The sequence below is a fragment of the Eptatretus burgeri genome, chromosome 9 (assembly GCF_056783735.1).
Source record: "Eptatretus burgeri isolate ZD-2024b chromosome 9, Ebu_testis_v1, whole genome shotgun sequence".
NCBI classification, from domain to species: Eukaryota; Metazoa; Chordata; class Myxini; order Myxiniformes; family Myxinidae; genus Eptatretus; species Eptatretus burgeri.
Genome location: NC_140969.1, coordinates 84019467 through 84047254, shown reverse-complemented (window position 1 = coordinate 84047254; position 27788 = coordinate 84019467). Strand labels below are relative to the sequence as shown.

The following is a 27788-nucleotide window of genomic DNA, read 5'->3' as shown; positions in this document are numbered from 1 at the left end:
ACCCTTGACTGGCTCCTGGCGGTAGTTCCAGGAGGGTCACGACTGAATTGTCCGTCCGGTGGGTGACGCGGCTGCCATTAGAGGTACGCGGCCGATCGCACGCCAGACGGACCAGAATTCGTAACAATATATATATGTATGTGTATGTATATATGTATGTGTATATATGTATGTATACATGTATGTGTATGTAGAAATGTATATGTGTATATATATATATATATATATATATATATATATATATATATATATATGTGTATATATGTATGTATATCCGGATCCGGCGAGGTCGTCGATAATACCCGCTCGGTTATAGCTGCAGAACGGAACGGACCGCTTAAGCGGTTCGTGGCCCAAGCCGACCTGCGTCGAGGTACGGTCGCCCAGTCGACTGCCCGCGCAGGTACTTAGGTATATCGAGTTCGGCGAGTGACCCTATCTTGCGTGGGTAGACAATTGGCACAGCCGTGGTGAGGTTGAAGACCCACCCGTGACAGGGTTCCGGCGTTAGCTCCGGAAGGTCACGACTGAATTGTCTGTCCGGTGGGCGACGCGGTTGCGATTAGAGGTACGCGGCCGATTGCACGCCGGTGGGCGCGAATTCGCAACAATATGTATGTGTATACATATGTATGTGTGTATACATATGAAGACCACAAGGGGAAAACCAGAGATGTCAGGATAAGTCAATTTTTAAGAAACTGAAAAACAAAGTTTCAAGACTTTGGTGGACTGTTTAATAACTGTCATATAAATTTCTTTAACAGTAAAAAGAAGAGTGATCATTGGCCGATCAAATTAAGCAAGTAGCATTTGCCAAGCTTCTGTGTTATTTAATTTAAGAGCAAAGAACGAATCAATGTTGCAAACTGACATCACTGGTTATTCCCTTGTTTAATAATTGCCATGCAATTTTAACCCAGGATGTGTCGCAAATTCATGCTTGTTGGTTATTAGCATACATTACATGACTTTGGTGATCACAGATTATTTTTTTCAACATTAAACGGTCATTGTTTTTTTGTTTGATTGGTGTTCAACGCCATACTCAAGGGTATTTCGCTTACATGATGACGGATTCTCCATTTCTTACTCCGTACTACTTAATATGATGGAAAACGGGGAGGAAACCAAGGATAAACCACCCCCGCGATAGCCGAAGTCACCTTATGTGACTCCCTCATATACCTAAGCAGGTTGATTGGGCAATGGGTACTCAGACGCGCTAACCATTAAGCCATGGCTTGGGTCCCATAAAAGTCACAATAAAGGTTTGACCAGGCTTGAACCACGATATGCACCAACTACGGAGCCCATGATATAACCAAATTGGCCATTGTAGTGCTCAGAGTTTATGCTGTGAAAGTTTTACAACCTTTCATTTTATAGTTTCTCAACTCTGAACATTATGGTGGAACAGTTAACATGAATGAAAGCGAGATAACCAGGAGTAAAGTACTGACAACTCTGGGTTTCTACTTGTTCAGCTTTGACAACACTTGTTTTTTCATTGCACGGCTAAACTTTATACCATATAAATTATGTGACACACCTGGTTATTTGTTAAAGTAATATTGTGAGAGGAAACCTTATGTTGCCAACTATTGGCAGGTGCAATAACCCTGAAATTTATAAAAAGTGACATCTCTGGTTTTCCCCTTGTGGTCTTCATATGTGAATGTAAATATGTATATGTGTATACATATGTGTATGAAAATATGTAATGTGTATGCATATATTGTTACGGTTGTGGAAATTCACAGAACACCATTCAGGTTCCCCAAAGGTCAGTTATTTCGGTAAGTGTGTGTTCCAGGTTAGATTTCCCCACCAATGTATAACGGGCATTGTTCGTGTGCCAGACTGTGCATCTTTGAGGTAGTGTTATTATTTTCTATCTTTATTTTAACAACAACAACAACAACAACCCACGGCCGTGTTTTGACGGTGTTCTCCAACACGGCCGCGTTTTGACGGTGTTCTCCAAACGGCCGCGTTTTGATGGTGATTTCCAACACGGCCGCATTTGACGGTGATTTCCAACACGGCCGCGTTTGACGGTGATTTCCAACACGGCCGCGTTTGACGGTGATTTCCAACACGGCCGCGTTTGACGGTGATTTCCAACACGGCCGCGTTTGACGTTGATTTCTAACACGGCCGTGTTTGACGGTGATCTCCAACACGGCCGCGTTTGACGGTGATCTCCAACACGGCCGCGTTTGACGGTGATCTCCAACACGGCCGCGTTTTGATGGTGATCTCCAACACGGCCGCGTTTTGACGGTGATCTCCAACACGGCCGCGTTTTGACGGTGATCTCTAACACGGCCGCGTTTGACGGCAAGATCGGATCAAAATGGCGTTACCCTCTGAAAGAGCTGGCCAATCGGAAGGAGAGGGGCAGATCCAGTTTGGGTGAAGGTTCAAAGGTGAAAAGGGGGAGGGCGCTGATTTCGGGTGGTGAAACCCAGAGCGACCCCTCCCCTTGGGGCTATAAAAAGCCGCGTTCGCTCGCCGACGGAGAGTCGGGGAGAGCGCCAGGGTGTTGTTGGAGTCCGGAGAGTGTTGGAGTCCGGAGAGTTGGGGAGAGCGCTTGAGTTGGGCGCTGGACTTCGTGGCTTGCAGTCGGTGGTGGGAGTGGAGAGACGCCCCGTTGAGAGCTGGACAGTTCGGAGTTTGGGCAGTTGGTTCGCTGGCGCAACCAGGAGGCCTGAGTCGAGACCCATTCACTCCTCCAGCGCATCGTCGGCTAAGCTAGGCCACAGTGGAAGCCGGACGACCAAGGGAGCCAGTCGGAGCTCAGGGGTCCGGGCAAAGACACCGAGGGTCGCCGAACCAGGACCCAGCGAGTCACCACGAGGGTGGCCAGGTAGCCCGCTCGGTCTCTCAGAGCCCCTTCGGTCATCCCGGCTCCGAACAATTATAAAGGCTCACGAGCCCGGTTCTTTCTTTCTTGAGTTTTGCATGAAAGTCTGTGGCGCCTTGTCCGTAAGTAACAAACTGTTTAGTGCCTGAACATTACATGATAGAAATCGGCTGTAGGCTTTTTGCTCGTGTCCTGTCCCCATCCCCCCATTGACTGCTTACGTGCCGTGTACAAATAAATGTCCCCATTGTTGAATGTCACCTGCTCATTGTGTCACTTTCTGCCATTGACTGCCATGATGCGTTTGTAATAATTAGCTGGCTGATTATAAGCCGATAAAACGTACATCTGGTCCGACGGGACTTGGCGATATAAAACCGCTCGGCAATCGCATACGGAACGAGCTGCTTAAGCGGTTCATTTTCATGCAGGTCCCGTCGAGGTATAAACTCCCGGCCTTTCTGTCCGCGCAAATAATTCGGTACATCGATAATTTGGCAATCGACCCTGTAGCGTGTGGACAGAAGAGTTGGCTGGTTTATTGTGTGTTAAAAACACCCGTAGCTGGGTTTCGGCATTGATCCGGAAGTTGCGACGAGATTGCTCGTTCGGTGGGCGTGCGCGGCCGCAATTGGGGTAAGGTGGTCGTCCGTACGCCGGACGGGCAGAAATCTACAACAATATGTATGTGTGTACATATGTATGTATGTGTATACATATGTATGTATGTATATATTGTTACGGATTTGGAAACCTTGTGCACACAAGCAGCCAGAGTCCCCGTAGTTCAGTTATTTCGATAAGTATCTGTTTATAGTTAGAATCCATCCCCCTTTGTCTAATGGGAATTACATGTGTGTGCAACTCATTATTTTTGTCAGGTTTATTACATCTTTTACAACAACAACAACTACTACTCCCACATCCACCACGCCACCGTCCCGCACCCGTCGCCATTGCCCACGTGTTGTTGGCTGAAGGCATGGGCGGAGCCTCCAACGCCTCAGATCGAGGCTCCGTCCCAAGGAAGGGCATGGACCCTTTCCTCCAGCCAATGAGCGAAGGGCGAGCATGACACGCAAGCCCCAGCAAATCGGGAGGTGACCACAAATCATCCGACAACCCCTCGTCCGATCAGAAGGCGAATGGGAGGAGAAGAGGCCCCTCCCACGTAATGAGGAGTAGAGTGGTTGTCTAGACGAGTCTTGGAGAGACAAGGGTGTGTTCTGCAGGATCGTGGTGATTGCGGTCTGCGATCTTGGTGGCGAGTGCGGCTTGGTCTGGGTCGTGGATTCGAGTCCCACCGTGGTGTTTGGCGTTGGAGCGCTCGAGCCAGGATCCCCGTCCACGGACTCCCACAAGTGCGGGGCCGGTGAAACCGCACAAGGCGGGGAGGTACCCGGCTCTCCCGAAAATAGACCCACAAGGTCCATTTCGTGTGTGTGTCCGTCCGTCCGTCCGTCCTGTAAGTAGAATTGTTTGAGTGCCTTGTACATACCTGCATTGCTTTTACTCTGTTTAACTATGCTCTGTGTCTCCCCCTCCCCGATTATCGTTGTAAAATAAACCCCTGTTAAATGTACTAGCTCGTCTTCTGTGCTTTCTTTCATTGGCCTAGCATGGTGCGTATTGAGAAGTAGGAAGGCCGTTTGGGCCGGTAATTGTTCATTTGGGTCTGGTAATTCTGCTCGGTTATACTGGACCGAGGTCGCCATCGCGACCCGGTTCGATAGAGCCTGTCGAGGGTGTGGTTTTCCCCGGTAGTTGGACGATGTGGGTGTGGTGAATTGAAGGTCGTGACGTGCGATCACATGTTGCACGGCTCGAGCACGGAATAGATAAAGCTAAGGTTCTGCTCGGTCGGGGGGATTGTCCCAGGGGCATTGTCGTTTACGGCGGCGGTTCACTTGGTGCTCGTTGAATGGTGAGAATTGAGAGTATATCGGACTCCGGGCTTATACTGATTTATTTTGCGGTGATTAGTTGCACGTGTATACCTTACTGCTTATGTACTCCTTGCTGCACCTGTATCCCCTGGTGTGCCCGTAGAAGCGGCTTCAATCAAATGGAATAAAGCCTACACTCTGAAGGTTCTTCTCTCGTTTTCATTTCAATTTATTCCATTTGGTTTTCTCGGCTCTCTCAACCAACGATGGACAAGATCTACAAACCAGAGAGGTTCGACGCAGACCCAAACGCGACTGACTCAGAAATGAAATGGTCGCATTGGTTCCGTTCCTTCTCACACTATCTGACCATCATCGAAGAGGGAGCCGACAAATTGGCCGCCCTTGTGAATCATGTCTCGCCCAGCGTATACAGGCTCTTCTCGGAGTGTGACACCTACGAAGCAGCGATCGACGTGCTGCAGGCGCTTTACGTGAAGCGCAAGAACGAGGTATACATACGACATCTTCTCAACACACGCAAGCAAGCAGCCGGGGAGACAATCGATCAGTTCCTGCAAGCTCTGAAACAGCTGGGAAAAGACGGCAGCTTCCGGGCCGTAAACGCCGAGGAACACCGAAATGAAGCGACCCGGGAGGCATTTATCCAAGGACTCAGATCAGCCCACATACGGCAACGCTTACTAGAGAAAGCGCAACCCACTCTTGAAAAGGTAGTCGACCAGGCTCGAGCGATGGATACGGCTCAGCAGCAATCTGAGTCATTTGGGACACCGATGCTGCTAATGAACGCCGCTACGGTGGAAACTCAAGGAACCCCACAGACACAACCTGACACAGGGGATGGAGAAAAACCCGAGGAGCCAGATACCCAGACCTCGTCAAACTCCTCAGCAACTACTCCGGTTGGTAAATGCTTCTTTTGTGGGTACAAAAGACACCCCGCCACAAATGCCCCGCCAGAGATGCCACATGCATGAATTGTGACAAGAAAGGGCATTATGCCAGGGTATGTAAATCAACTCTAAGGAGAAATAAACCCACTTCTGCGGCTCTCTACTCACAAAAGAAACTAACTGCAGCCTCACCGGGGAATCTATCCAAGGCTATCATCAACGTACGAATTAACGGGCATATGGCTGAGGCTCTGATTGATACCGGTAGCTCTGAAAGTTTCGTCAACAGCTCGCTAGTGAAGGGCAGGAAATGGAAGATCCACCCGACAGACAATACGGTATGCATGGCCGCCACATCACTACAGTCCCGCGTACGAGGGTACTGCAATGTTGAATTGGACGTAAAAGGGTACTGGTGCTTCGTGATTTATGCGCAGACGTAATTCTGGGTCATAATGTCCTCAAGCAGCACACGAGCGTCGAAATACCCTTTGGAGGAAGCAAACCTCGTCTAATTTTAAATGCTTTGACCACCGCAGAGGTAACGTCCCCCCAGCTGTTTGCTAACTTGTCGCCGGTCTGTAAACCGATAGCGATCAAATCGCGGCGATATACCACTGCTGATATGAACTTCATCACTTCAGAGACCAAGCGATTACTGGAGGAAGGAATTATAGAACCGAGCGATTCGCCATGGCGCGCACAGGTGTTGGTCACCACCAATCAGAATCATAAGAAACGAATGGTTGTCGATTATTCCCAAACGGTCAATCGTTTCACCCAACTCGATGCCTACCCTTTGCCGCGCATAGACGAGATGGTCGAACGCGTGGCCAATTATAAGATATTCAGCACCATCGATTTGCGAAGCGCCTCTCATCAAATTCCCATCCGAGAGGAAGACAAACCTTACACCGCATTCCAGGCAGGTAGACACCTCTACCAATTCAGGAGGATTCCGTTCGGTGTCACGAATGGAGTAGCTTGCTTCCAACGAGTAATGGACGACATCTCAGATGAAAACCTCAAAGACACTTTTGTTTATGTGGACAATGTCACAGTGTGCGGGAGGGATCAGGGGGAACATGATATGAATCTGGACAGATTCTTGAGCATTGCTAGAAAATATAATCTGACCCTCAACTACGAGAAATGCGTATTCTCGGCAAGGTCAATTGACCTTCTCGGCTACACGATAGCCGACGGCACGATTAAGCCTGATCCTGAAAGATTGCGCCCACTTCGTGAGCTACCCCCACCTCAGGACCTGCAGACAATGCGCCGGGTGATCGGCATGTTCGCTTACTATGCAAGATAGATTTCCCAATACTCCGAGAAAATACATCCCCTAGTGCATTGCAAGAACTTCCCACCAGATGCCGCTGTTGTAAAAGCTTTCCACAGCCTCAAAGATGATATCAGTAATTCCGTGGTATTATCGATCGATAGCTCGGTGCCCTTCGTGGTGGAAACAGATGCTTCTGATCACGCGATAGCTGCTACGCTTAATCAGTCTGGGCGACCCGTCGCGTTCTTCTCGAGAACTCTCTCTGGAAGCGAGCAGAGACACTCGGCAATAGAGAAAGAAGCGTACGCCATTGTCGAAGCCCTGCGTAAATGGAGACACTATTTACTGGGAAACCATTTCACGCTCGTTACGGACCAACGATCCGTGGCATTCATGTTTGATGGGAAAAATAACGGGAAAATTAAGAATGAAAAAATTATGAGATGGCGGATAGACCTAGCCTGCTACAGTTACGACATAGTTTACCGGCCCGGGAGGGAAAACCCTGCTGCAGACACCTTCTCTCGGGTCTACTGTTCGGCGACAATCAGTCGGGCTTTGCAAGACCTCCATGTGTCTCTGTCCCACCCGGGGGTAACCAGAATGGCACATTTCGTGTGCAGACAAAACCTTCCCTATTCTATTGAAGATATTAAACAAATGAATGCTTCATGCCCTGTTTGTGCTGAACTAAAACCCAGATTCTATGGCGCGGCTTCTGGCAGATTGATCAAGGCCACTTCTCCCTTCGAGAGACTAAACATTGACTTCAAAGGGCCCCTGCCGACCGAGACAGACAACAGATACATATTCACTGTTGTTGATAAATATTCAAGGTTCCCTTTCGCATTTCCGTGCTCGGATATGACCTCGGGCACTGTCGGGAAATGTCTGTCTGGGCTCTTCGCTATGTTTGGGAAACCTTCGTACATACATTCAGACAGAGGGCCGTGTTTCATGTCGGCCGGGCTAAAACAATTCCTATTAGAGCACGGCATAGCAACTAGTCGAACGACAGGATACAACCCACAGGGTAATGGGCAGGTGGAACGATATAATGGAGTTATTTGGAAAGCCGTAACTCTGGCGCTGAAATCGAGAGGACTGGGCCCCGAGCGGTGGGAGGTTACCCTTCTCGACGCTCTGAATTCCATACGCTCTTTGCTCTGCACGTCCACCAATGCAACTCCTCACGAACGAATGTTTACTCACCAGCGGCGTTATGTTGACGGCCAATCGGTGCCCAACTGGCTAACCCATCCCGGAACAGTGTTCATGAAACGCCCGGTACGACAAAGCAAGTATGAACCCATGGTGGAAGAGGTCGAACTCATCGATACTAATCCAGAGGATGCTCATGTCAGGCTCCCGGATGGCAGGGAGACCACTGTGTCGGTTCGCCATTTGGCTCCCTCAGGTACTCCTCCCGCAGGTACACCACCATCTGGCACTCCTCCCTCTGACATCCCCTCCCCAGGTGTTCCCCCCCCCAGGAACTCCACCCGAGAATGGTGGCGATGGAGCTGCCGCGTTCCACCCGAGAGCGATCGGGGAGTCATCCCCGGGACGAGTCGAGGCTCACCAAGTGGATCGGAAGCCTCCCTCAAGTGAAACCGCCATTTACTCCCGGAGAGGTCGACGGATAATACCCCCTCGCCGACTCAATCTGTAAAGGGGATTATCGGCATCCTCGATGCTCATGCTCCTATATGCTCGTTACATAATATATCGATGCTCATTACCATGCTCCTACAACTCAAAATAATCCTCACTGCTTGGCATGTATGCTTCTGTAGTTTAGATAGTTCGCGTTGCTTGAAATGTATACTCCTGTAGCGCTGAAGTAATCATGGTGCGTTAGTTGGGCCTCTAGTTACATTTTAAAGACGGGGAAAATGTGGTGAATTGAAGGTCGTGACGTGCGATCACATGTTCCACGGCTCGAGCACTGAATAGATAAAGCTAAGGTTCTGCTCGGTCGGGGGGATTGTCCCAGGGGCATTGTCGTTTACGGCGGCGGTTCACTTGGTGCTCGTTGAATGGTGAGAATTGAGAGTATATCGGACTCCGGGCTTATACTGATTTATTTTGCGGTGATTAGTTGCACGTGTATACCTTACTGCTTATGTACTCCTTGCTGCACCTGTATCCCCTGGTGTGCCCGTAGAAGTGGCTTCAATCAAATGGAATAAAGCCTACACTCTGAAGGTTCTTCTCTCGTTTTCATTTCAGTGGGTACTTCGATATATTGAAATTTGGCAATTAACCCTACCCCACGCCATCAAAATATTGACGACCACGGTCTGCTAAGGCTAAGGGACCCATGACCTTTCGGACTTATCTGAGAGTCACGACCTAAATTATGGGTGTTCGGTGAAAACGACTCTACTACTCCACCTCGTGGTCGTTTATCGCCACCGAACCCCGGCCCACAACAATATGTATTTGTGTATACGTATGTATGTATGTATGTGTGTATACATATGTATGTATGTATACATATGTATGTATGTATACATATGTATGTATTTATATGTATGTATGTATACATGTATGTGTGTATATGTATGTATGTGTGTGGGTATACGTATGTATGTATGTTTATGTGTATGTGTATGTGTGTATACGTATTTATCTATGTGTGTATACGTATGTGGGTATACGTTTGTATGTGTGTATACGTTTGTATGTGTGTATATGTATATATGTGTGTATACTTATGTCTGTATGTGTGTGTGTGTGTGTGTGTGTATGTATGTACGTATGTATATCTGTATATGTGTGTATACATATTGTTGCGGCCACGGGTACCGAGACACCAGCTTGTCACTCAGGGGGATTAATCCCCGGTTGTCCTCGGTGGAGCCGGACCTGGGGCCACTGCTCACAATTAAAGTTGCGGTACGGTGGGTTGTTTTAGAACCATAAACACCACCCAGTCAACCACGAGTTCCAGTGTCCACCGTCTAATTATGGTATTCTGTTTATCTTGAGGTCACGTGGTTACCTGAGCGGGGAGCGTGCCCTTGGCAAAGCACCAATGTTATCTCGATTAAGGCCTGGTCACACCTTGACGTTTTAGCCAACGTATGCCGATTTTTGAATTTTTTTTCTAAAACGCTGGCACACGTTATGGGTAAGTTTTGATAACATTGAGAGCATGCTGAAAAACACTGCCATACGTCGTTGTACGTTGGCTTTAAACGTTGTACTTTTCGGTTGTCCTCAAATTTTTTCATGCTTGAAATTTCACGACGTATGCCGGCGTATGACTCACACGTTCCGCTACGCTGGCCACAAGTTGTAGGCACGGTCTGCGATCGTTGACAGACGTCAACACATGCTACTTGTAAGTTAATCATAAGTTGAGACACGCCGAGGTAATGTTTAGCGTACCCGAAACTTATTTCTAACCTATGATTAACGTGTTGTTGGCACGTTACGCGATCGTTGCCACACATCGACAGACGTTACTTTTAAGTTACTCATAGGCTGAAAGACGTTGGTATAATCGATCGTCCTTGCGTCAGCGTCCACGGCCACGGCCAGGACACTTATTTGCAGCATTCTTCAAACTTTTCTTCGGCATGACGAGGATGTTCACACTTCGATGTCTAGCTTGGCTATGATTCCAATTCTCCATCGGCAGCGTCTATTTAAAATAGTCGAGTTTGAGCATTTTAACACGTTCAGAAGAAACGCTTCAAATTTCCAAACCCCAGCGTCAAAAAACAAAGGCGAGTGACAGCAATTTAAATCGTTCATTGTAAACAATGAAAATAGCAGAGTGGTACCGTTTAAAAGTCGTTGAGTGTAAAAAAAATCGAATTGTTGAGCGCAAGCGTCTACTTTCAATAGTGGAGATGCAGCCATTTAAATCGTTGAGTGGCAGCCTATGAACCTACCCGTGGACACGCGGACGCAAGGACGATCCATCATAACCCACACCCTCCCCCTCACACTCACCTACTACTGCCAACATGAACAACATCAAGGTGTGACCGGGCCTTTAGATTTTAATTAGGGTGGCCGAGCGTTTTAACCGCTGGTGCGTGCCGACGATTTTTGGTCAAATCTGTGGTAATTACCTCCAAGTCTATGTAGGTTCGGACAATGCTCGACCAATGGAATGAAAGGACAAACACAGACAGGTTGGAAATCGACAAATAATTTATTAATAATAAAATAAATAAATAAAAAGAACTTTTTATTTGCTGAGGTAAATAAAGAATGAATTTCAAAGCAAAATTAATCAAAATGCCAGGAAAGAGACAAAGGGCAGATGCTTATCGGGGGGTTGACTTACAGCTAAACACAGACACGGGTACCCAACAGATCATTCAGAGGGAGGGGGGGTGGAGTGGAGGGAAGAATCGTCTCGCTCACCAGAAAGTCGTCCGTGAAGCTAAAACATCCTGAAATGCGTGCGTGCATGTCACGTCCGTCACCAGCACCCAGCCCCGCCGTGCACCCTCTCCCGAACAGCCTTCAACCCCAGTCGACGTCTGGAGGGCACCGGGATCATCCGTCGCAGGTTTAGACCCTGGTGTTGTTGGTGACCGACCCGTGCCTCACTTGTTGGTGGCGCTGCTCACACCCACACGCTCACCACACGCTCGCTTGTCCAAGCACTGGGATGGACGAATTGTCTCGTTGTTGGCGCTGGTCAGACACCCGCTTATTGCTCGCTTCTCAAGCTTACTTCTCGTTCTCCTCACCCTCACTGGCTTTCTTTCGCTCCCGCTTTCTTCTCGCCTCTCTCGCCCTTTGCTTTTTCCTCTCTCCTTTCGCTTTTTCTTTTTCCTCTTTCGCTTTTTTCCCTCACAGAACGTACCTCCCGTTCGTTTTATATCTCCGGTTCGTCTCTGTGGGTGCAGTCCGCCCCAAGCTCACCCCTCCCCACTGGCGCACGGTTACCATGACGACTCGTGCGCTCTCAAAAAAAGGCGGGTGTCGGAGCTCACGAAAGATTGTTGCTGAGGAAGAATGGGGGGCGGGCTTCAGAGCTCGTGAAAAATGTGTGTAAACGTATCTGTCGTAAAGAAAAAAGCTTCCCATAATAGAGGGGATCTTAGTGGGGCAACTTAGCTAAATATAGCATAACAATTGTGCATTTTGTGAGGAAAGCACCAAATTTGGCACACGAGTAGCCTATCATATTATGAACAGATTTGGATATCGGGCCATCTCAAATTCAGCCGCTGATGGCTGTGGCAGCCATTTTCCACTGCCATCAAAAATTTTGAGATGGCCCAATATCCAAATCTGTTCATAATATGATCGGCTACTAGTGTGCCAAATTTAGTGCTTTCCTCACAAAATGCACAATTGTTATGCTAAGTTGCCCCACTATCTATCCTTTACCCTTCTCAACGCATCACATTTAAAATCCCATTAGACATGGGGATGGGTCTAATCTGAACATGCATTTAAGGAAATAACTGTCTGAGGACCTGGATGTCTGGATGCATTCATCAGACCGGATTCTGAAATCCATCACAATATGTATGTATGTGTGTGTGTATATATATGTATATATGTATATATATATATGTATACATATGTATGTATGTGTGTATACATATGTATGTATGTATGCGTGTATACATATGTATGTATGTATGTGTATATACATAATACATATGTATGTATGCGTGTATACATTTGTATGGATGTATATATGTATATGTGAAAACATATGTATTTTATATCGAGAGAGAATGAGAATGGATGCTCCCTCGTACTTGCTCGACGATTCAATATGTTGTTTTTATCGGAAATCTCGTATGCTGATGATCGTTCGACACAAGTTAAAAATCAACTTCGACATTATAAACTTGTTTACCTTTCACAATAAACATCTCACCTCATCAAACATTGTCATCATGCCTAATAAACAATACGTTCTGTTTCGAATTGTAAGCATACAAGCATTAACCTCACACTTCCAATACACCACCTCTCACAAAATTTGTGACAGTAACGAGTTTATATTTTTGAAATTGTGTTAAAATCGGAAAATTTAATATTATTAGCTCACCTGTACAGTCCGATGAGGTTGTGCGATCGAGCAGTATCCGTAGGTGAGTCAGTCAGTCCGTAAACACTTCAGTCATTATCGCTTGAACGAAACAGACAATTTTGATGAAACTTCGCCACAAGCTTCATATCTGATGCCGAACAAAGGTGTATTGAACGCATAAAAATCTGCACTCATTTACAGGAGCTTATGGGGGGGGGGGGTTGACCCTCCCCTCCCCTTCCCAAAAATACATATTTACTCTCTACTCCAAAACTACACACACAATTTCAAAGAAACTTCACCACAACGTTTGTTCACGGCATTAAATAAAAAAATCAGGGTCTGAGAGGGGTTTGAGTGACTTGTTCCTGATCCAGGTGAGCCTCAGGATGTGTTCTCCTATTTTATTTTATTTTTTTTACTTCCCAGCCCAGTATCGACAGGCAGAATAAAGCTATACTTCACAGCAGATTTCCAGGCAAAGGAATGCAAATGAATGTGGAAGAAATGCAAAGGCTAAACCAAAACTCGCAGCGGGTCGTGCACTGATGAGCAAGTGTACAGGAAGGTGGGATCGCCAAAGTAAAGCACACATTCGTAATTTTTGCATTTTGAGCAATTGCAGAGATCTCATTGTATCAATGTATTTTCCTACCCAATGAAACTTTCCTCCCATTCGTATTTTTCTTTCATTTTGAGGTGAAGCATTATGATTAAATAAAACTGGATCCTAACCAGGGTGTATGCATTACTAATGCAAAGAGTAATATAATACAAGGAATTTAGACACAAGAGGAGGCCATTTTGCCCATCATTCATGCCTGTGCTCTATAAACCCCACAGTAATTCAGACCACCAAGTTGTCAACTCAATTTCATCATGGCAGGGGGGGAGGAGGGTGGCAGGCAGAAAGGGTGGAGGGCAGTGAGGGTGAGGAGCAGTGGGAAACCTCTTACAAGTTGTTTTCCCTCCTCTATGCCTTTTTCTTCTCTTTTTCTCTTTCTTATTTTTCCTCTGACTTTCCTCTGTCTCTTTCTCTTTCCTGTTCATTCCCTCGATTCTGTCCAAGTGTTGCCCCATTATCAATGCAATGCTGTTTTGCTCTCCATCACCTCATTCTTCCATGAGTGTCGATGCATAGAAAAACAAAATGGATTCCATAACTTACCTCTCCATGACTTTTGCCAGCAAAGGCAGTTGCATTTCCAAGCTGTGCTCATCTTCATCTGTCTGCAAACTGATTTGCTTAAAGGAACCTGTCTTCCACAGCTCGCTGTATACTGCACAACATGCAAACATAATTAGAATGGAAATATAAAAGGTTCATTGTATTGCCAATATTACTGATCTAAAAGTACTATACAAGTGCAAAGTTTTTGGTCAGCTCCAAGTTTATTAGCTGTAAAGGCTGAAATGTCTATCTGTGGATATTGTTTTGTTCTCCCTGGTTGGAAGACACTTTTGATAGCAGTCTTTTTGTAAGCAACATTATAATTTTCCCGCACGACATTACTCTTTGCGCATTATGAGGTGATCAGAGTGGAGACTAATATCACCTGCAGACCAAACCAGGTGCAGCAGACAGATTACCCCTCGCTGAAGGCAATCAAGCCATCTGGGTTTTAATTAACAAGCTCATTGCGATACCAATTATCCCGAGATTATATTTGGTTTCTAGAAGGTTGTAGTATAACCCTTGAAGACATCTGACCATTATTTACAAACATCAGGCCCAGATATATATTCAGTCATGCATGGTTTTAATTTTGACTCTGGTGCTGTTAGCCTCACCCGTTCCTGAAGCGTCATGTGTTTGTGTCCGCTTGTCTGTGTGCCCTGTGCACCCACATGCAGATATACCTTATAGCGCCCCTACCCCAACGTCTCCATAACCAACTTTATCTACTTTAATAACTGTATAGTACACCTGGTGTGTGAAAGTGGTCGCTGAGAATAATAGCTTGCTTCAGCTCTACATTGTTAATTGCTGTCTTGTTTTGACAGCACAGCACTCATGCAATGCAAAAGTATGAGGGACCATCCATTTATTGTGCATTACAAAATGTGGTTTAAAGAAAAGAAAAAAAAAACATGACAAGATTCCAGGCAAACTTAATTGTCTTTTTAATTCATACTACATTAATGTGTCCGATAGGATTTTGTGCTGAAGGCACACTTACCTTTTGAGCAGTCTCGTTTGAATACGAGTCTAGGCCCAACTATAAACTGGACGATTGGATCTTCACAGGCAGGGTGTTGCATCACAAAGTCCTCGGGTGGACAAAAATCTGCTACCACATGTTGGTGGACGTTAACGATCCCACGGTATCTTTCATGAAGAGAAGGTGAGTTATCGCTGGCACCCTGAACAAATTACAAATTCCTTTCTTCTTCAGTCAACCGTTAGGTTGGCCAGCTGGTTCGTGAATGACTTGGCTCAAAAACTTCCCAGCAAACTTCCACAAGGTGGGAATAATTGGGGCCCTTAACTTGGTGGTGGTGGTAGTGGTGGAATATTTGCACTGCAGTGATGTGTAGAATCCATGCTCCACCGACATTGCTCACATTCCTGATCAATGGACATGTCATAGAGCGGTGTGCGGTACACTTGTGCAGAGGACAATACACAACCACTGAGTGAGATGTGGTGCGAGGGTCCAAGAATGAAGACTCGATGTCTGTAAGTCACCAAAAAAACGGAACTGGGGTTTTGCACTTCAAACGCGCATAAGTAAGTATGTAGTCATGAAATTACCAAAGCGGCATCAAAAATTAGTTGCAACATTGGAACAATTTCACATTCATGCAAAAAAGAACTGTTTGTACCACAAGCATGTTTGGTTTAATTTAATCCAGGTTATAAACGAGTTAAATGGCTTGTCGGCCCAATCTTGCACTAGTCCTATATGACTATAGATGGTTGTTAACAAGTAACCCATTTAACGTGCTGTGGTGCTCACAACATGCATATAATGTCTGTGTGTTATGTATCCTGTACATCCACCTCACCAGCACAGTGTTGGTCTGTTTGTGAAGAGAAAATTGTTTCTTGTATCAAATCTGTTATTTTGTTATCCCCTATCCCTCAGTCTATTTGCGTACAACCTTTTTAACACTGATTTAAGGCTCCTGTAGGAGTTTGTACAAAGATTGCACATTGGGTAAAGACATCAAGTAGATGTGCACATGCATGGATTCCAAGCACAATGGGATGGGAACCTGAGACCCAAGCATAGTGAGCTACATTTTCAGACACTAACACCAAAATGACAATCTGCCACACTTGGATTCATTTTTTTAAAAAAACAAATGAGTTTGAATATTCACAATGTTGCAGGAGGTGCTGAGATACAGTTTCAACTAGTTTCAATGCAGCAACACATTTACACTCCATATATATATATATATATATATATATATATATATATATATATATATATATATATATATATATATATATATATATATATATATATATATATATATATATATATATATATACTGACAGAAGTATTTGTACATTGTGCAGAAAGAATTGAGTTCAGCAAAAGAGAGCCAGGTAATATGTATAATTCCAATTAATTAATCACATATAATTTAGCAGGCAATACTATAATAACAAGAAAGAGAGCAATCAGAGATTGCAGACCCTCGCCAGGACTTATTTTATGTGGTGTTTGTGTAGTTTTGTGTGGGGTTTGTGTCCTGATGTATTGTGTAATTATAAGAGACATAATTAGAACTGCCACTTTATAACTACTGGCAGTGATGACCGGGTACCAAGATGTCCCGCTTTGATTGGACACCTGACCCTGACCCTGACCCATGACGTTTTTTGTTATCATTCAATTGAATTTAGAATGGGATTAAAATAAATTCAATTTGAATCAAGTGGAAGACCAAATAGGAACAGTTCTGCATTGGAGTTATCAGAAGGAACCCGAACAAGCAAAAAGCAAAGATGACGTCATCAGAAGGAACCGAGATAGGATTCGCATTTCAGCTGCTACTACTCCTACCCTCAAACCCATCCAGGCACAGCCAAGTGAGCCTCATTCATAAAATAAAAATAAAGAACCCAGATCCCCCCAAAAATTAAATGATTCTGGGTGCCAGACCATGTGTCCGATCAAGTTGAAATTTAAAACATGTATTCCCCATCACTACTTGATTATAATTGTGAAGTTTCACATCAATTGATCAAGCGGTTTCAGAGAAAACATTATTTAATATTTTCTTAAATCTAATATGGCTGCCAAACCATGTGACCTTTCAATTATTCCTTGACAAATTTGTACACCCAAGGCTTGGGGAACATTTGTGTGAAGTTTCCCCGACATCTGTCCAGCCGTTCTGGAGAAGGTTTTATGGGTTTTAGGGTAAATCCAATATGGCTGCCAAACCATGTGACCAACGACATCAGACGTGTGAACCTTTTGTTCGCCATGGACAGGCGGTCAAACGTGTAAAGTTTCGCCTCGATCTGTTCTGCCACTTCAGAGAAGAAGATTTTTGAAGGTTTTCTTTTTATTTTTATTTTTTTTTAACAATATGGCTGCCGAATCACGTGACAGAGGACATCATCAAAATGGTTTTTGTGGACCATTATATCCCTAGATGATCCTCAGACATTTTCATACTGATTGGATGTAGTGTTCTACATATGAAATTATGACGTCTTAATGAAGGCACTTATGGACGTCATTTAAAATAATTATCCCCGGTTGATGGTGACGGTCATCTCTGAAGCTCTGTAGATGTGGATCTCTGATCGGCTTAGAATGGCTTCGATGTCGTCTTGTCTTTTGGTTCAACGTACAGGCGAAAGCCCGGGAGTAAAAAGGATAGAAAACCTCAGAAATCAAACTACATTTCTGAGTCATAAATGGCGGATGATATTTTGACAATGGATGATTTCACAAGTTTACAGCATCGGTGACCTTGACCTTGACCTTGAATCAGGTCAAAGGTGTGCATGGAGTTTGAAAGGCTTCATGGTTGGAGGGATTTGGAGAGTTGAAGGTGGATCATAAGCAACACATCAGAAATCAAAGTACATCCCTCAATTCATCACCACGCAACATGTACATGGGAGGTGAGCGTGCTGATTTTAATCATCTGTGTTGTCCATTTTGATTTGAGCCCCCTCCCCCCCCCCTACGATTCTGCCAAAAATGATTTTGTTTATATTAATATGGTATGTTAGACTCCTTTAGACACGTTGAGACATTTTAGACACTTTTAGGCATAAATTGGGGTCCCTCAGACCCTTTTAAACATTTTCGACATCAAGACACTGAGAGACATTTTAGATTTTATACACTTTTTGAAAGGTTGAGGGATAAATCATTTACTGACAGCGAATTGTTAATGGTTTCCAAGTTTTTACGAATACTACTGATGGATGCTGCCATCACCCTTATTACCAACACTTTTATCTCTTACAAAGTAAAGTTACACCAAACCAGTCTATGATCACTCCAACAAGTGTCCATTACACCGGAAGTTACCCTATCAGATGGGATATCCGTAAATATGAGCTCCAGACGAGTCATTCACAGTGGTCGACTGGTTAATGAGTTGACTTAGACCGTGTTCTGTAAGCATTCTTGAGTAAAAAGGACTCGAGGCCAGCTTATTAAAATCACCCATCAATAACCCAGGATACTGTTCATCAATTAACTCAGTTAATTGAGGTAAAACAGGAGAGAAATCAGTCCGGGATGTATGTGGCGAGCAGTAGAAAGTTAATATCTGGAATATTCTTCGATGAGAACAGATTTTACAATACGACCACTCGTATGAATCCGAGCATGCGTTTCCAAAATCTATCACTTCGATGTCTTTCTTCACATATATAGCAATTCCGTGAGGAGGGCGTACATGTGGTGGACGATTGGGTTGGTCAAATCTCAGCAATGAATGCTCTGGAAGGCGATACTGCGAATCAAGATCAGATGGTTGAAGTGTACTCTCGACACAACATAAAGCATTAGCACTAGTATGATTGGGATCAGATGACAGATCGGCAAAGTGAGCATGAAGAGACCAGACATTGTGGAATGCGATCGTCAATCCTGTGGTTTTCGTGTAAATTGGAGTCTAACATAATGTCAGCCTATTTCGTTCTTCTCTCAGACGTGCCATCTCCATCTGAACTTTTGGGTCAACTTTGATGAATGCACCATCGGCAGTCGACGTGTCCTCATACACAATTTTACCAGCCACATTTTTCTGTTTTCTGTGCATGTTCAATATATGCAAAACCTTCCAGTTTGGTGTCTCCACTGAAGGCAACATAGTGAGAGTGTGGCTGAGAACTACCTTTGTAAGTGTGATCGATTACTGCTGCAGCTTTGGATTCACCCTGGCTTTTTATGGTTTGTCTTGGTCGCAGATTGCCTTAACGGTATTTGTGTTCGGGCTAATCGGAAGTGATAGAAGTTGAACTCTCTCCTCACGGCGAATATCGGAACCCATGTTGGATCTTTTTCTGGTTCATAATAACCTCTGCAGTCAGCTTTCTGTTTCTGTCCAATTCTGGGATCATTAAAGTCTACCCACACAATATCTGGTATGCATTTGGCTCGGGATTCTTCACGCACATAATCTAATTTCACGACAACACAAGGCGATTCATTCATGAGTCCATCGTCGACAGACAGATTGACAGAGATTTCATATTCCTGACCGACAGCAATGGGCACAATGTGCGGAACAGCAGCGCACGATTGCTCTATCATCTTACTATGTAGAAACTGTTGAAGATACTTTTCTGCGAGAGGTCCGGTATCCAGAGCAATATGTTGTGCAGACACAATAGCATGATCGGCACCATTCGCAACAGCAGCTTCATACAGTGACCTATTATGTTGATCCACACTGGAATTCAAGCAGCAAAGATGAGGAATATTCATACATTCTCCAGGGTTTATCAATCTAGTTCTCAACATGTCAATATCAGCTTCTGTTTTGGTTTCCTTCACGCATTCGATTGAGGAGCTCGGCATAGTTCTTGTTATATAACCCCATCAACATTGTATCGATCTCTCAAAAAAATATAATCGCGGGAAATGTTGGATTTCGTAATTTCCGAAAAATATATAATTGTTTGATTGCCTTGTAATTGCATATATATGGTCTCCCATTCATTTGTTGGCGCTGTCCGTTACTGTACCTGCAAAAAAGAACAAAGTTAAAGTGACATATTTTTAAGTATTTTCGTAGCTGCCAAGTATTTTCGACATAAAATGGCGATATAAAATCACAGGTGAAGCCGACTTGACATGCCCTATACTATCCATATGTACAATACAGATATAAGGATACCGGGTCACTTTAAGTACAGTCGAAACTGAGTGGAAGCCGAAACTTTGTGGAAGCTGAAGATTATTACAAACTGAAGCTTGGAGAAATCCGAAGATTATTGGAAGTGGAAGCTTGCTTATTCAGTCGAATCCGAAGCTTAAGAATTGGTAAAAGCCGAAGCTTGGTGGGGAGCCGAAGCTCAGTTTCGTTAAGTTGTAAGTTGTGAGACCAAGGTCTCCGGTTTATCGGTTTCAGATCAAACCCCGGTAGAGACCACCATTTTAAAAATGAAGAGAAGGGAATGGCCAACTCAGACTGTGTTTCAGCCCGGCTGACCAATAGTAACTCAATGGGAGTGTGTTTCAAGCCCACTGAATCGAGAGTGTCAGTAGATCACTGACAGATGGGAATAAGAATGAACAAGAAGTGGTAAACACTGCAGGCGGTAATTTGGGACAAACACCGCAAAGTTTTGTAGTTTAGTTCACCGGAGATCTTGAATTTCAAGGCAGTGTTTTCTTAGGTACTGCACAGATCGGCCACATGACAATTTGCCAACTAGGAAGTCACGTGACTCGAAAATGAGGACAAATTCGAAAAATACGACCCGACCAGATTCAGATATTGTACCCTACTATCATAATCCGTTGTAAATTCTGCCGAGATCGGATAATAAATGGCAGAGATAATGTTGAAATTAGCCGATTTACTTTGGAATATCCGTCAATCGTGTTTAAAGTCATACTGTCATGCATCACTCATCGACCCCTACCTACATACCAAGTTTCATCAAGATCAGGCGAAAATTTTTTTTGACCGTATCACATCGACGATTTTTCCAACTTTGCAGACACATGACTCGATAACCAGGACGAATTTTAAAAAACCGGCCTGACCAAATTTAGATATTCTTCCATATTATCAGAATCTGAAGAAATTTCGAAGATCGGATCAAAAACGGCGGAGGAGATAGATTTTGAAAATGGATGATTTCACAACTTTGGAGTGACCTTGACGTTGACCTTGACCTTCAATCGGGTCAAAGGTCATACCGTCGTGCATCCCTTATCGACATCTACTCCCATACCAAATATCGAGAAAATCGGAAGAAAAAAATGGGGACGTACGTACATACGTACGTACGGACGGACGGATGGACATCGAGACTGGTTTTATTAGGTCATCTCTAACGAGATGACCTAAAACTCACACATCCCCAATGAGGAGTACTTGCCGTGTGCCAAGTTTCAATTTTTTCCTTGGTACAGTTTTAGAGATAGAGGTCCAAAGATGTTCCGTTTTTCCAACATGGCTGCCATACCACGTGACCTATGATGTCATTATTAAAACATTCTACATGAGTAGTCGTACCTATGGTGAAGATTTTGTCTCAATCCAACAAGCGTTTGCAGAGAAAAACACAAGTTCTTTGCAGACAAACAAACAAACAAATGGACCCAAATGCAACACCCTCTCTTCGACGAGGGTAATAATGTAACGATTAATACAATATATACAATATTTAATGTAAAATACCAGGCAATAATATGATACAATAAGGCAACACAACACAATAATAACTGCTGCAGTGCTCCTGGAGAGACGACATTTTGAGTCTGGTTGTTGGGTGCTAGAATTGAGAGCTTGGCGATTTATAGATAAGATGATGATTTGTAGTACTGCCTACCAGTGGGTGGTGCTATACAATACACATTTACATAGAGATAATTGGGGTCTTCCCCCACCCTGAACCTCCTACACGAGGTTTGAAAATGTTTCCTTGCATCTCCAGTTGCCAAGAGGATTCCATCGGTATATGATGTGGTTACTACCTGTAGGTCCGATTCTATCGATGGACAGACAGACAGACAGGCAGAAAATACAACTCATTTATAATTTGTATTCTACTCCGCATTTATCATTTGTATTATACTCTTCATTTATCATTTTGTTTTCTCCCATGTCTGTCTGTCTGTCTGTCTGTCTGTCTGTGTGAGCAGGATGTCTTCAAGTTATGGATGGATTCGGACAAAATTTGGTGCAGGTTGGTTGTGTGAAGAAGATGAATTGATGAGATTTTGTTGAAGATCGGAATCCAGATACAATAAAAAAAAAATCTTCATTTTTTTTTAAGCGATTCTTCACCATTGAGAGATAAGGCCAAAAGCTATCTCAAAAATTTGTGGACTGGTTATGCCAAAAGTTGATGGATGAGTTGGGTTGGTGACGAGCCATTTATAGCGATAAAAAATGTTTTTTAGAATAAACAACTTGTTTTGGAATGTCCTTCCATTTTTTGGAAGGAATTTTTTGGAATATTTTGGAAAAAATAAACGACTTGTCCTCATTAAATCGGTTCAGAAGAGTGCAATTCCCACTCTTGCAAACAAATGACCACATATTAAAGTGGTTTCAAACAGGTGTGAATGCTGGATGACATGAGGAATTGATGCTGGAATCATCACACATTTCTTGTTTTTTTTTCTTCTTCTTTTTTTTTTAAACATTACATAAGGCTCCAAAAGACCACACACACACAGACACTGTTTGATGAGACACAGCCACTGAGCTCGCAGAGAAGTGCCGTCACTTTCCAGGGTACTCTGGGTACCAGCGAAGTCACAATAATCCTCCCCACTTTCCTAACGTCCCCCATTCTCCCAACTAATCTCTATTTCTTATCTCAAAAAAAAAATACCCAACAACAACAACAACACGCTAACCTTCTCCCGATTCTGCTTCATCTTCTTCCTCTTATCTTCCTCCTCGACTTCTTACTCGATTTTTTTTCCTACAACACTTCCATGACCTAATCTGTTGAAAACTCTCTCAAACATTAATATTAACAACAAAAACGATCTTATAATGCTTCATCTTCGTCTCTCACACATGTGGTACTCTTTATTGTTTCATAATGCATTACTGTTCTGCTATTTTAACAGACTGCTCTCATTTCGACCTCTCCTTCATTCCTTGCCTAAAAAATCCAACTATTACAGCGCTTCTTCTCTCCATTCTCTGAATTTGCCTTCATTGCATCCATCAAGAATTGTGTTAAATCGCATCTCTGACCTAAAACTTTTAAAAACCACAGTTTGCTATGAATGTTCGCTTTCCATCAACCATTCTTTTTTTCCAACTTCAGTGCCAACTCACCCCACTCACCCCTCACTCTCACTCTAAAAGCAACCATCCCACTCTTCTCCCTCCAAGCCTCCCTCTCACCTCTCTCCCCTCACTCTCAAAGCAACCATCCCACTCTTCTCCCTCCAAGCCTCCCTCTCACCTCTCTCAAAAATTCCCCCCTCACCTTTCTCCCACCTTTCGTCCCCCTCACTCATCGTTCTCAAAGTTGCCCCCCCACTCATCCACCAAGCTGCCTCCCTCCGCTGCCCTCTCACCTCCATCTCTTCACTGCACCTCCTCAAATCCTCAACTGCCTTCTTCCCCCTCTCTTGTCCCCCTCTCCCCCAGCACCACCGAGCCTTTTCTCCTCCTCATTCGGCCCCCTCCCCAAGCTATTCGACAATCCCCCACACTCTTTCAACAACCCTCCTTACCTCCCCTCTCGTCCCTTGTCCTACCCTCCCCCTCCCCCCCACCCCCTGCACCCAAAGCCTCCTCCTCTACCTCTTCATAAAAAGTGTGGACCTCAAATATCCGAGGCCTTCGCTCAAACCTTTCAGATCTTTCCATTCAGGTTGCCACTGACAATCCAGACATAATCTGCCTAACAGAAACTTTCCTCTCCCAAGACGTGTCTGACTCCCAAGTATCTCTCCCCGGTTACTCCCTCCTCCGGTATGACAGACCTGAGCCTCGTCCTGGTGGAGGTGTTGCTCTCTTCATCAAAGACTCTATTCCTCACTCTCCATGCACTGCTCTCACTCCCCCACACCCCCAGGAATACCTCTGGCTAAGGCTTCCCCTCCACTCCCACCTCATGTTTATATGTGTACTGTACTGTCCATCGAACAGTGATGACTCCATCAACATCTCACTATCCGAAAACATGGACCATCTTCTATCTTCTCATCCAAACTCTCTCTTCCTCTTATGTGGTGACTTCAATTGTCATCATGCCAGTTGGCTTGGTGTGGGTACCTCTCTCACCTGTCATGGCACCTCAGCAAAAGCTTGCTGCGACTCATTAGGACTGACTCAATCGGTCAACTTCCCTACCCGGATCTCAGCCAATGGTACTCCATCTCTTCTGGATCTGATTTTGACAAATTCCCCTGACAATATCTGCTGCTCTTCCTCCGCTCCAATTGGTTCTTCTGACCACGTCCTTGTCAAAGTGGACATCTCTCTGGCTATTATCAGAGAACCACCTCACCGCCGTCGAGTCTGGCATTTCACTCAAGCCGACTGGCAGGGTTTCCAAGCAGCCCTCAAACTTACAGACTGGTCTCCTGTCACTACTTTCTCAAACATCAACTCATCCTGGGAATTCTTTCAAAGAAACTTGCTCTCCCTCATGCACAGATTTATCCCCTCTCGTGTTCAGTTATCCTACCCTTCCTCCCACCCTTGGTTTACTGAAGCTTGTGGCGAGGCAGTTGTCCTGAAACAACTTGCCTTTGCCTCATGGAAAGCAAACCCAACTGAGGGCAATCTGAGTTCCTTCCACAAAGCTCGGAACAAGTGTGTATCTACCCTCAGGAGAGCCAGAAAACAACATCTTTCTCATCTCAAGTCTGAACTCTCAAACCTCTCTCCCTCCTCAAATTCCTGGTGGCGTTTAATCAAATCTGTTTCTGGTGTATGTTCCCCCTCCATCCCCTCCCTTACCTCAAATGGCCGCACTGCTGATACCGCACGTGATAAAGCTGAATGTCTAAACTCGGTGTTTGCAGCTAAATCTTGTGTCCTAAACCCATCACTTTCTCTACCCACCTTACCCAGTCGCACCCAACTGTCCCTGGACTCTGTATCCTTTTCTCCTGACAAGGTGGAGAGCTTGCTTTCAAACCTCGACTCAGATTCTGCAACCGGTCCAGACGGCATCAGCCCACGTGTCCTCAAAGCCTGCTCTTCTGCTCTTGCTCACCCTCTCTCTGTTCTATTCACCCTCTCATTTTCCCAAGGTCATCTGCCATCTGCTTGGAAATCTGCAAACATCACTGCCCTGCATAAAAAAGGTGCAAAAACAGATCCCTGTAACTACAGACCAATCAGCCTTCTCCCAATCATTAGCAAGGTTATGGAATCCATCATCGCTTCAGACATGAAATCCTTCCTCTTTTCCAATGGCTTGATTTCCAATCATCAATTTGGTTTCAGACCAGGTCACTCTACCCTGGATATGCTGCTTCTGCTCTCCCATCAATGGATGGAAGCCCTCAATGCCAGACAGGAAATCCGAGCCGCATCCCTGGACATATCACGTGCTTTTGACACAGTCTGGCACCCTGCACTACTCACCAAACTCTTTTCCCATGGTATCCAAGGCCATCTCCACTCATGGCTCACAGACTTCCTCTCCTGTCGCAGTCACTGTGTGGCCCTAAATGGAGTTTTTTCATCCCCTCTTCCTGTGCAGGCTGGAGTTCCTCAAGGTAGCGTTCTGGGCCCTGTTCCTTTTCTGGTTTTCATCAATGATCTCTCCGACTCTCTGGAAAATCCTCTATATCTCTTTGCCGACGACTCCACCCTCTGCCGTACCATCTGTCATCCCTCAGACCGGCAAGCAGCAGCTTCTTCGCTCACTGCAGATCTGGATAAAATCACAAACTGGTCCAACACGTGGAACATGTCTTTCAATCCGGATAAATCTCACACTCTCACTATGTCTCTTCAAAAGGACCGTTTAGAACCCCCCCCCCCCATCCACTTTCTCAACAATCCTCTGGAAGAAGTCTTTTCTTTCAAGCTTCTGGGTCTCACGATCTGCCATGACCTTTCCTGGGAAAGTCACATTTCCAACCTCGCCTCAAAAGCCAGTCGCTGATTGGGAATCCTCCGTCGTGCAAAGTCCTTCCTTGGCCCTCTTGAGCTCCTGACCACTGACAAAGCTTTTGTCCGTAGCCTGATGGAGTACTGCTCTCCCCTCTGGGCTGGTGCTCCTGCCTCCCACCTTTATCGGCTTCACGCTGTCGAAACCAGGGCATTTAAGATCATTGGCATCTCCCGCAATGAGGCTGAGTCTTTGGGCCTCTCACTCTCTCACCGCAGGTTGGTCGCTGGTCTTTTTGTCTTTTACTGTCTCCTCTCCACCCTTGCCCCCCCCCGCTCTCTCTGCGATTTGTCCCCACCACATTTCCGCAGGGCGCTCAAGGTCCGCCAACAACCCCCTTCTGGTAAAACTACCAAAATCACGAATCACTGCTCACCTTCACTCTTTCATTCCTCTTTTTTCCCGCCTTTGGAATAAACTTCCTCACTCTATTCTTTCCCATTCTTCCCTCCAGGCTTTCAAAACAGCTGTTCACCACCACCTCTTATCATCCCCCGTCCAAATCCTCAATCTTTTCTACCCCCGATAATCCACCCAAGCCCACTTCCTTCAATTCCTCTGCTTTCCTTCCTGAAAGTCCCTGTAATGTCCATCTTCTCTTCCCCATGTTCGCCGTCCCATCCCCATCCCTCTCCCTTCCACAGATCTCCAAATGTATCTGTTCCCCACTATTTTGTCCCTTCCACTCCCGCCCCTCTTATCTCATGCCCCCCCTTGCTGTGCGTTGTGTGTTAGCTCTCATGGGGGCCTCGACCAAGGTATACAAAAAATAAAATAAAATAAATTAAAACGACGCCACCTTTCTCACTGCACTCAGCGAGGAATTTCCTTCCCTCACAGATGCCAACCAATGTGGATTGTTCCTGCTCTTATTCTTTTAAATACTGAACGTCAAGCAAGGAAGCAGCACGTATCATTTTAAAAGCGTTTGGTAAGACACAGCCGGGGTTTGAACCACTGACTTCCCAGACTCGAAGCAGACACTCGAGCCATTATGCTGCCGAGTCTGATACAAAAAAATTAAGATTTATACCTCCAACAAGTGTTTGGGTACTCGAATAATCCAATTCCCAACAGATTCGATGGCACACCGTGAAACTTTATCTCCCTCATCTCATTGGTTAATTTATGTTGGATGAAGGAAAGTAAATTTACAATGAAAGTGTAATATGATGGGGATGACAAATTAAAACAAGTAACAGAGCAATCGGAGATTGCAGACCCTCGCCAGGACTGCTTTTGTGTGGAGTTTGTGTACTGGTGTGTTACATAATTAATAAGAGACGTAATTAGAACTGTCACTTTATAGCTGCTGGCAGTGATGACTGGGTACCAAGACGTCCCGCTTTGATCGGACACCTGAACCTCACCCATGACGTTTATTTATTATTATTAATCATTATTCAATAGGTACAGTCCTGCATTGGAGTAATCAATCAGAAGGAACCCAAACAAGAAAAAAAGCAAAGATGAAGTCATCAGGAGGAACCTGGATAGGATTTGCATTTCAGCTGCTACTCTTATATTCTGAAACTTATC

General features: G+C 44.9%; 2 protein-coding genes across 3 annotated transcripts in view; one reads left to right on the top strand and one right to left on the bottom strand.

Annotated features, from left to right (window-relative positions):
• The window catches only part of LOC147020485 (uncharacterized), a 77351-nt gene extending 68242 nt beyond the window's left edge, over positions 1-9109 (top strand). The window contains exon 2 of the mRNA XM_085895867.1: positions 404-9109. Coding sequence (XP_085751993.1) covers positions 5022-5756 — 735 coding nt within the window. The 5' untranslated portion in view covers positions 404-5021 and the 3' untranslated portion in view covers positions 5757-9109. The remainder of the gene's footprint in view (positions 1-403) is intronic.
• Positions 1-27788, bottom strand: part of LOC147020484 (protein MEMO1-like) — an 84962-nt gene that overhangs the window by 6484 nt on the left and 50690 nt on the right. The window contains exons 4-5 of one of the 2 annotated variants that reach the window (XM_085895866.1): positions 15548-15660; positions 14151-14262 (exon numbers count right to left, since the gene is read on the bottom strand). In XM_085895866.1, the coding sequence (XP_085751992.1) occupies positions 14151-14262; positions 15548-15660 (225 nt within the window). Of the gene's footprint in view, positions 1-11346; positions 11851-14150; positions 14263-15547; positions 15661-27788 lie in introns of those variants that run through there. The other variant, XR_015061850.1, reaches the window with a different exon arrangement.